The sequence below is a fragment of the Marmota monax genome, unplaced genomic scaffold (assembly GCF_021218885.2).
Source record: "Marmota monax isolate L192 unplaced genomic scaffold, Marmota_monax_Labrador192_F-V1.1 WCK01_AAM20220418_F8-fsc00014, whole genome shotgun sequence".
Lineage (NCBI taxonomy): Eukaryota > Metazoa > Chordata > Mammalia > Rodentia > Sciuridae > Marmota > Marmota monax.
Window position 1 is genome coordinate 3,505,876 of NW_026695222.1, and position 10,873 is coordinate 3,516,748.

At 37.8% G+C, this 10,873-nt stretch overlaps 1 protein-coding gene and 1 long non-coding RNA gene across 3 annotated transcripts in view; one reads left to right on the forward strand and one right to left on the reverse strand.

Moving 5' to 3' along the window:
• Positions 1–2,982: 2,982 nt before the first annotated feature.
• Snap25 (synaptosome associated protein 25) overlaps positions 2,983–10,873 on the reverse strand; it is an 81,651-nt gene continuing 73,760 nt past the window's right edge. For both annotated transcript variants that reach the window (XM_046433074.2, XM_046433073.2), the window contains exon 8: positions 2,983–4,301. In XM_046433074.2, coding sequence (XP_046289030.1) covers positions 4,233–4,301 — 69 coding nt within the window. In that variant the 3' untranslated portion in view covers positions 2,983–4,232. The remainder of the gene's footprint in view (positions 4,302–10,873) is intronic.
• Positions 8,013–10,873, forward strand: part of LOC131423785 (uncharacterized) — a 41,615-nt gene continuing 38,754 nt past the window's right edge. The window contains exon 1 of the long non-coding RNA XR_009225837.1: positions 8,013–10,589. This is a non-coding gene — a long non-coding RNA (uncharacterized LOC131423785). The remainder of the gene's footprint in view (positions 10,590–10,873) is intronic.

Genomic DNA, 10,873 nt, shown 5'->3' on the forward strand with positions numbered 1-10,873 from the left:
GTTGTCTTTGGGAGGACTCCCCTAGAAGTAGACCCTCCAACAAGAATTTCACGACCAGTTGTTTATTTGAGAAAGGGTTCTAGGAAACATAAGTAGCAAGGTGAGAAAGAGAAAGAAGAGAAGGTGGACAATACAGACAGTGATAATCATCAGGTAAATTCTCAAGAGAGAAACTGGAGATTGAGTCCATGGGGGAAACTCAGGGAGACAATGAAGGATGCATACCTCAGTGGTGTCCCAACCCAGGACTGAGGCAGCTAGAGTGTCCACTCCCCATCCATCCTTGGTTGAAGACTGTTTCTGAGCATTAAATTTCAATGAATACAGAGAATTTTCTCTATTAGTTTTTTTGATTCCCTACTGCTATACCCATAATACTTAGAACAGGGCCTGGCATATAATAGAAATTCAGTAAATATTTATTGAAGGAGTGAGTGAATGAAAACTGGCTTCCTAAGACCTTCTAAGAAATCCATTCCTGCCATGTTTGCTGTTCCTCTTGGAGCCAAATGTCTCCTGGAGTTTCCTCGTTGGCTGAATTGAGAGCCAAATGTCTCATGGAATGTACCATCTTGGCCTCTCTTGAACTTTAGAGCCACACATATCTGGTTTGAATCATGCCTTTGCTACTTATTAGCTAAGAGATCTTGTTCAAATAAACTGTCAATGTTTTCATCTGCAGAAGGGGACTAATATAAGCCAATTTTGCAGAATTTTTAAGAGGGTTTAATGAGTCAACATAAAAGAGGCACTTAACAATGTCTGGCATGTACTTGATGGTCATAAAATATGAAATTGTCCTTTCTCTTAATAGCCAGTGCAATCATCAATTTGCTAATGATTTAGTGACATAGAAATCAAGGAAAGTTGGTCAAAATAGATGCCAGGGAGTACTTAAAGGAGGGATAACAGAAACTAGAAATGGAGAGAAGGACAAGAGGAAAGGACTGTCTCACTAGGATCTGGGACCACTCTTCAGCTCTGGTCTTTTGTAGAAGGGTCCTTTCCTAGTGCCATGTATGGGGGTTGGGGGGACATAGAAGATTTAGCCTTTACAGTGTTCTGTATTCACTAACCATTACATTTCTAATACATTTCCTGGGTTGGCACATTGCCCAGAGATGAATTATCCCTGGGGATCTATCCTCCTTTAGCTAGAAGTTGCTGACTTCATAAGAACTGAGGCAGGACAAATGAAATCATTAAAGGCAATGTGCTTCACAATGAATTATGTGACTGGTCTTAAAAGCAAAATGCTTGTATTTTAACTCTCATGCACTTAGTGTATGATTTTAAATTCTCAAACAATATGAGAATACATTTACTGACTGGTGGAGAACAGATGGAGTTTGGAACAGAACATGGCCCACATGCTGACCCTTTGGCAATTTTGACATATAGAACATATTCACTTTCTCTGTCTTCTAGCATCCCTTTTTACTGCCATGATTTTTAAGGAATAAATGTGTTCTTACTCTAGTTCCTTAGAATAGCTTCCCTGAGCATTGGGGAACCTACATAATGTGTTCTGAGGCTTGGAAAGAGGCCAAAGAACAGCAAACATTTATTTACAAGGACAATGTTGTCATCTCTGTTTTTTCATCATAACTGGTCTCACCAAATTTCGTGGGTAAAATTATCTGACAGTCAACCTAGGGAATCAGGATACATTTATCTGCATTGTTATTATGGGGTTATGCAGAGAGTTGTGCAGGTGGAAGACATGGAAGTGATGGAGGAGATGGTGGTGTGGGCAATGTGGAGGTACAGGTGGTGGTGGTGGTGACAGACATCATAGAGGTGATTATGGTGATTGTAATAAAGGTGGTGATAAACAGTGATAGTGGAAGTGCTGGTTAAGATAGTGGAGAAGGAGTATAGGCAATGTAAAAAATGAAGATGGTGGTTGGGGTGGTGGTAGAGGTGATCGTGTAGAGGTATTGGTGGTGGCATTGTTTGTGGATGTAGTGGTAGAGACCATTATGGTGGTAAAACTGTGATGGCAAGAGAATTGAAAACATCAGTCTACAAAAACAAACAAACAAAACAAAACTTCCACATGAATGTTCATGGAAGCATTAGATATAATAGTCCAGAGTGGAAGTACCCAAATGTCCATAAATTGATGAATGGATGAAAAAAATGTGGCATATCCATACAATGGAATATTATTTGGTCGGAAAAATGAATGAAGTACTGATACACCCTGCAACATGAATAAGCCTTGAAAACATGCAAGTGAAAGAAGCCCAGGTGAAAGAAGTCAGCAATAAAAAGACCATTGTATGATTCCTTATGTGAAATATTCAGAACAGGAAAATCATTATAGAGACAATTAATAAGCTAGTTGTTGTCTAGGGTTGGGAAAGTGAGATGTGAATGATTGCCAATAGGCATGTGGCTTGCTTTGGGGGTGATAATGATGTTCTAAAATTATACTGGATAACTTTGTTATTAATATACTAAACAACCTTTGAATTTTATATTAAAATGCTAGATCAGCATTCTGCTATGGAGTTATATGCCCAGCTCAATGGGTGCATTTTATGATAAGTCCATAGAGTTATAAAAACAAATTGGGGCCAGTACTGATGGTGGTGGTTGTGATTAGTTAAGGGCTGAACTTTGGTTGGTGGGTATTTGGAGGACAGGAAGGAAGATAAAAGTTGACTGACACCAGATGTACCTGAATTTACATAGGACCAAGCTTGATTTTTTTCAGTGTCTGCTGGAAACGACATTTTCCCCCCACAGCTAATACTGAATTCACAGGCAAGTATTTCTAGAACAAATTATGAAAACAAGGCCAAATTGTCAGCTGCCTTGGAATGATGTTTAAAGAGGACATCTTTGGTTCTTCCACCCAGTGTTGTCTTCACATACAACTGGCTTCTTAGGAGAAATGGAACAGAGTAATGAGGCTTTGTCTTCTTGTGTGAATGCCAAATCAGACGGGTCCATGAAGAAATTAAAGCAGATATCTGGGGTCTATAATTTTTAATAATTTTAAACTAGCTACAAAATGTCAATCACTTCACAAACCGACAGAGGAGACAGGAGGAATTTAATATTACATGCTGTAATGATATTTATCTCACAGTTTATATTTCATTCATTTATATTATTTTTTAAAGGTTTCTTTATCAGCTACTAAACATCTCAGCAATTTGGTGTGCATAGCTCTAGATTAAGCAACAAAGAATTGTACTGATAACGAATCACAGGGGAAATGGTGATCAACAAGAGTCACCCTTATAAAATTTACATCTCCACACTGTTTCACAGCAAGATTATTTTCTCCAAAACATAGCCTTCAAAAGCAGCAAACAAACCCTATATTACATCCATTTGACATAGTTTCAGCCAAACATATATTTTGCTGGAAATGATTGAATGGTGAGTGTGTCAAATCCATCTTTTTTTAAAATTCATTTTTTTAAAAAAGGATGATTATGGTTAATAAGTCTATATGTCGACAGAAAGAAAGTGACACTACTGCAGTTTTGCTGGTATAACTTAATCTTGACAGTGTCTCAATACTGAGCATGCTTTGTTGGTTGGTTGTTGTGTTGTGTGTGTGCGTTGTTTTCTCATCAGTATGCTATTGTCATGGAAAGTTTTTGTTTAAGTAGGAATCTAAAAATCTATTTAGTTCTCATGCATAAATGCATAAATCACATCACTTTTAGTGCAATGCCTGTTATGTAATTCCACATTGTCTAATCATGAAATCATAAAGACAGATAAGAGCCATGAGGAACTAAAGACAGCACATTTTGAGAGATTCAGAGCCTGACACCCAAAGAAAGGACCCTGGCAGTAGCTCTGTGGAATGTCACAGTTTTACGAGAACAATACTGTGTATTGAAAGAATCAACAGCACATTGAGCATTCCTAAATTGTTGTCATTCAGCAAACGCCACTGAGGAGAGAAAAAAAGGAAAAATGAAACCCAAGACATCTTACACAGAGTGTTAGAGCCACTAAATGACCACTATGTACAACCTTTGGAAAGAAAGAGACTCAGAGAACAAAAGACATATGGCATTGTCAGAAAGCTGACAAATGACACAGGACAACATTCACGATGGGGGTGGTCTGATGTGTGTGTGTGTGTGTGTGTACGTGTGTGTGTGTGTGTATGTGCAAGACCTACTCGGTAATACCATGAGAAAAGCATGAAGGAGCTATCTTGCTCAACAGCATTCGGAAGAGAGCACAGTTGAGAATCTTTAACCACTTCCCAGCATCTTTGTTGCACGTTGGTTGGCCTCATCGATTCTGGTTTTGTTGGAATCAGCCTAGAAAAAAGAGAAAGAAAATGGAACCCTTAACATCTTGTTCATCTTTTAGGGTCCAGGTCAAATGCTTCTTGGGTGAAGAAGATACCCAGTCAGAATTGGCCACTCTCACTTCTGTGTTTCCAAGACCATTGCTACAGCTCTACTTGGATGACCACTTAAACTTGATTTTGCTTTTTCACGGTTTTCCCCACCAGAGAGCATTCTTTGTCATTTATCTTTCTATCCTGGAAGGATAGTTGATGACTTCTATGGTACATTCATCTGTTGGACTGAGTTGAATCACCACCACTGTACAGTCATGGTTCACTTATTAGCTGTGTCAGTTTGAACAAACTGTATCTCGGAATCTCAGCTTTCTTGTCTACTCTCTGGGGACAATAAAGAATACAGCCAGAGAGCATGAGCATCTACTTTGTTCCATTTATTCAACATTGATAACATCAACCATCAGGTGTGTGTGATTATTAGCTCCTTTTTCCAAGTGAAAAAATTGGGCAGACAGGATTTAGGCAATTTGTCTAAAGTCTTTGGGTGGGGGGACACCACAACCAGAATGCAAGTAGCCTGAAGTCAGAATCCATACTGTATGTATATCACTCTACTACTTAGGTTTGCAGAGAGGATGAATCAAATCTATATTTGTTACTATGTAAGTAATGTGCTTAGAATAACATTTTGCCTGTGGGACTAGCCTAGGTGTCCATCAGGGCATAAACGGATAAAGAAAATGTGGTATATATACACAATGGAGATTTACTCAGCCATAAAGAAGAATTAAATTATGTAATTTGCAGGAAAATGAATGGAACTGAAAACCATTATGTTAAGCAAAATAAGCCAAATTGAGAATGTCAAGGGTCATGTGTTTTTTCTTATATATGGAAGCTAGAGAGGAAAAAGGAAAATAAGGTGTGTGTTTGTAGGGGGGGGATCTCATGATAATCAACAGGAGATCAGTAGAGGAAAGAGACCAGGGCAGGGAAGAGGGGAGGGAAGGAAACACTGGGGAATAAAACAAATTATATTATTGTATTGTAATTCGTACAATTATGTGACAATGAACCCCACCATTACATACAATTCTAACGCACCAATAAAAATATGGAAAAAAGAATGTTTTGCAACACAAGTGCTCAATGCATCTTATCTTGCAGTTACTATAAACTACGGCTTTTGGGGATACTTGATCATTTTCAAACTCTATTCTGAAGACTCACAAATGTGAGTATATAATTGACTGGTCTACCCCCACCCATCTCCTTCCTCTACTCTACTGGTCTTCCTTCAATTTCTGATATTTTATTAATATCACAAAGTGGAGGTCAGGAAAGTCTTGTGATGTTGCACGCATCTTCTCTCTTAACTCCAGTGACCATGTTTACCCACCTCTATTCATCATGATCTATGATATTCTGTCATCATTTGAATTGATAGTGAAGTTTTGGGAGTCCAAAACAATGAGACTTTCAAAACATGTAAATATTCTTCTAAGGTCAAAATATGTTTTTTGACCTTAAAGAAAAAAAAAGGAGGCAAGTGTATATCAGATGCTTTGGTACTTTCTACATATATACAAAGGAGAAAAAAATATGGAATGAACCTCACAAAATCATGTTATATACATGTATAGATGTACCAAAGGAAGTACCAATCCAAAATAAGTAAATAAAGGAGTGACAGGCAGAACAGTTTGAGAAAAAGGGGAGGGAGGAGGGAAAGAAGGGGAGGCAGAATGGGGGATTGACACCAAATTCCTTGTATGTAGAATTATGTCAAAAGGAATATATATATATATATATATATATATATATATATATATATATATATATATATATATATAGAGAGAGAGAGAGAGAGAGAGAGAGAGAGAGAGAGAGGAGAAGAGAACTTTCATTCCTATTCTATTTCTTTATTGCTTTTATTGGTGCATTATAGTTATACAGATGCTATATAGATAGCATAAGTTGGTCAATTTCATTCCACTCTTGCCCCCCCTTACTCATCCCTCCTCCCTTCCCCTAGATCCCCTGCCTCTGCTCTACTGTTCTTTTTATTTTCATGATAGGCTTTTCTTTATTGGGGGCATATTTACTATAATTTTTTTTGCTCCCTTTAATCTTTGGGTTGATATCTTCACTGCTTAGATTACATTTTGCTACAAAAAGAAAGCATAAAACCTCGGAATGCTACCAGAATACACCTTAAACCTCAGAAAATTGATCATTCTCATCACCACTGAGAAAGATGGATTAGAGTCAGAGACAACAATTCTGTTTAGTTGTCATATCCTGTCCTGATGGGTAGTGTTGTCTGTAATTCCACTCTGGAAAGAGGAGCATGAAGCATCCAGGCAGGGCAGGGAAACAGAACTGTGTTCTTAATTATTATCACTCAGTGATTACTGAGTTTACACCTACTACCAAATTTGGTACATTTCAGCCTCTACAGAGTTGGGTCTTCTATGTTCAGTTGGAATTTTGAATTTCTAGGGCATTAGGGTCATCCATATTCAAATAGAAATTTGTTAGACTATGTGCAGTGGTATGCACCTATAATCCCAGCGACTGTGGGGACGGGGGGTGGACTGAGACAGGAGGATCACAAGACAGAGACCAGCCTTAGTAACTTAGCAAGACCCTCTCAAAATTTAAAAATAAAAGGGTTGGGAATGTAGCTTAATGGTAGAGCATCTCTGGGTTCAAGCCCCACAATTGGAAAAAAAAAGTTCAAATAGAAATTTGCAAAGTTGAACTTATTTCTAGATAATTCTTCATTTGGAAAATTGAAAATTCCTCCAATTTTATTTCATTCTTAAATCCTCCCTCTCCAGCTATATATAATATCAGAAATAATGATACTTCAGTGCAAAGGAAATTTACTAGCTCAGACCAATGTGAAATGTTCCTGAAGATTGAATTATGCTGACTGTTTCCAGGCTGAACTCTGAGACAAACTCAAACAAGAAAAATAATCCATTTAAAAACAGATGACATTTCTGAAGTCAAACATTCTAGAACCTCTTGCATAAGAATGCAGTGATGAGCCTTCACACAGTGGCACAGGGGATGTTTGCATGGAGCATAAGGCTACTCTTTGGAGATCCTCAAAGATGTGCAAGGAGCTGGAATTGACCTTTGTTCAGTGGGCATTTGTGATTTCCACCTAAATCCTTTCTGAAGAATATTTAATTCCTACCCATCTAATACCCAACATAAAAGGTACCATGGTTTTATTATATAAAATATAAAAAAGGATGTGTCTTTTAGGAAGAAAAATGTCCTAAATCTCCTTTTAGAAGTCTTCCTGGTATTTGGAGAATGCCTCTGTTCATTCTATTTATATGCTTGAGGACTTTATTTATGGAGGCTAACCCATTCCAGAGTTTTCACATTTCTATTTAGAGAATCCTAAACTTGCTTACATCCCCAACATATGCTACATGATTTGCCCTTATGAGAAAACAGAAATGATCACCAGAGAGCCAATAAGTAGTTTAAGGAGCTGCTCAGCCCACATCTGAACACTGGGAATCTCCTCAACTTCAGACTATGTCAGGTAGCTTTTAGGCCCAAACTTCTCAAACTGGATGCTACTCATTCCATATAGCTACTCATTCTGAATATAAGTATGAACTTTATTATTATTATTATTATTATTATTATTATTATTATTATTACTACTACTACTACCACCACCAGGGATTGAACCCAGGAGCACTTAACCACTGAGCCACGTCCCCAGCTCTCTTTTGTGTTTTTATTTAGACCCAGGGTCTCGCTAAATTGCTCAGGGCCTCGCTAAATTGCTGAGGCTGGTTTTGAACTTGCAAAATACTCCTGCCTCAGCCTCCCGAGCCACTGGGATTGTGAGTATGCCCCACCATGCCTGGACTGAACTGTTATCTTTTAGATGTGGCAACCAGGTCACAGAGCTGGTGAATGCTGTTGGGATCTAACATCTTAGTTTTTAAATGCTGCTTTTCCTCACTAATGGAAGAATTTGAGGATTGCTAAAAAATCAGCTTCGATGCTTCTCAATGTGACTTCTACCACTGACAACTTTAAATTGCAATTTCAATATCACTGTTATTTCCTTAGCAACCCTTCCCAAAACATCTGATATACACTTGCCTCCATTTTTTTTCTGAAAGAACTGTATGTTTTTGACCTTAGAAGAATATATATATATAAGTACTCTTAAGCAGAAAACAAGGATTTTACATGTTTTGAAAATCTCATTGTTTTGGACTCCCAAAACGTCACTATCAATTCAAATGATGACAGAAGATCATAGACCATGATGAATACAGGTGGTAAACATGGTCACTAGAGTTAAGAGAGAAGATGTGTGCAACATCACAAGACTTTCCTGACCCCCACTTTGTGATATTAATAAAATATCAGAGATGCAGGAGACCTCTGCACACTGTTTTCTGTTATTAAGAGTCAGAATCTAATGTTTCCTTTCACGTGTGGAAGCTAAAGCAAAATAAGGAAAAGAAGGTGATTGCAGAGGGGATCAGATGTTATAAATACCTAGGGAAGATCAGCGGAGCAGAAGTAGACAAATGAGAGGGAGGCAGGGAGGAAGGAAGGGAAAAGGAAAAAAATATGTAATGAGCCTCACAAAATCATGTTATATACATGAATAGATGTACCACAGGGAGTATCTCCTTTGTGTACATGTAGAAAGTACCAATCCAAAATAAATAAATAAAGGAGTGAAAGGAAGAACAGTAGAGGAGAGAAAAAGGGGATGGAAGAGAGAAGGAAGGAGAGGCTGAATGGGGATTGACATGAAATTCCTTATATGTACAATGATGTCAAAAAGAAGATGGGGGGTGGGGGGAGAGAGTGGGAGAGAGAGAGAGAATTTCCATGAGAAGACCAGTCTGTTAGTAATTGTGCAGCTCAGTAACATGATCATTTGGGGCAATGCTGGGTTGAAATGGGCTCTGTCTCAATCATGCCCAGATTTTGAGTTTGAAAAAAAAATAGGGGGTTGGTGCTATTTACGGTATTGACTGGAATAAACTAACTAATCAAAAGCAGCTAGACTCCTCCCCCATTTTTAAATGATTCAGCACTTAAGGAATGATTCCCACTGGACCAGCTATTTCCCATCCACTTTCCCCGTTTTTGACTAAACTTTATGGCTACATATGTCTCTGTGGAGTACACTGGACCTAGAATAAAAGGTTCTCCCTAAAGATGAGAAGTAGAAATGCAGAGTGGCAGAATCAAGATGCCACTTGCCTTTCCAGGAAGAAATGCTTTCTCTTGCTCCAAGACCAACTCTATCAATGAGAGTTTGACCTCACCATTGGTAAAACCTCTCCTTTAGGAACCTAATTGACTTTGATGAATTATCTTCTTGCATCTGAGTAAATTGGGTCCATTACTAGAAAATGAATGCTTCCTGTTTTCTCAATCATTTTCTTGTTGGAAAGCAGTTCAGCAATTATTTCTAAGTTCATTTTTCTGGGCCATAATGGCTTGGATCAGGTCGTGTAGAAACTCTCAATGTTTTTCTAAAATCTATTGACTTGCACAGCTTTAAAAGCTTTATCACATCAAAAGCTTCTTAACAATGATAATGTGCATGCCATAACTTGCAAAAGTAAAGTAAAGCACAGCATTTTGCCAACCAACTGTGACTTCTGTGTAGCTCTATATCGATTAGGCAAAATATTATGCAACTAGAGATTCTCAATATGGGGCACATACAAGACAATAGGGCAACACAATCTCTGTATGTCTATTTGTTTCTTTTTCAAGTTGCTGGAGGCTATTTGGGTATCAAGAAACTACTAGGTAAGTCTTGTGACTCAAATGATCACAAAAGTATCCTCCTCTGCTCACAGAAGAGGAATTAATTGTTATAAAAAAATTCAGGATCTTAGACTACTTCAATATCTTACAGAATATATATATATGCATAAGATTAGTGAAACAATTACTATTATTATTATTATAACATGTTTCTTCCTCCATTTGGTATTTGGACCTTTAAGAGATAATAATCAATATTCAACACCTTACTGATTGGGGAAGGGGTTGACTACAAGGAAATAGAAATGATGTCAGAATTGTATGGTATAGAATATCAGATTTTTGGTACCCTAAATGTCTTTATAGAAACTTCCCAGTATTCTTTTCTGATTTTTTTGTGCCCAAGCCCATCCCTTCCCATTCTACTCTCTTCTGTCTTCCCTAGGATTCCTGTCAATGCTAAGGGGGTCCTAGAGACAAGTCTGGTATCCTGGAGTGAACTCAATTTCATCATGTAAGTTCCTCTTATTTTGAAATTTTGGGCTATGAAGTGTTAGGTTGGAAATGAAACCTAGCTCCTCTTAAATTATTATTAAACCTTTGGTATTTATCAAAACAAAAGCTCATACTTACCTTTGGGCTAAGCTATTCTTTGCCCCATTTCCTGATTCTAGTTCTTCACCATCTCCACTTGCCTACTCCTAACCATCCTTCAGGATTCAATGCAAATACAACTTTTTCTGAAATATTTCCCAATCCTTGCCTAGAGTGCTTGCCTAGAATGCACAAGGCCCTAGG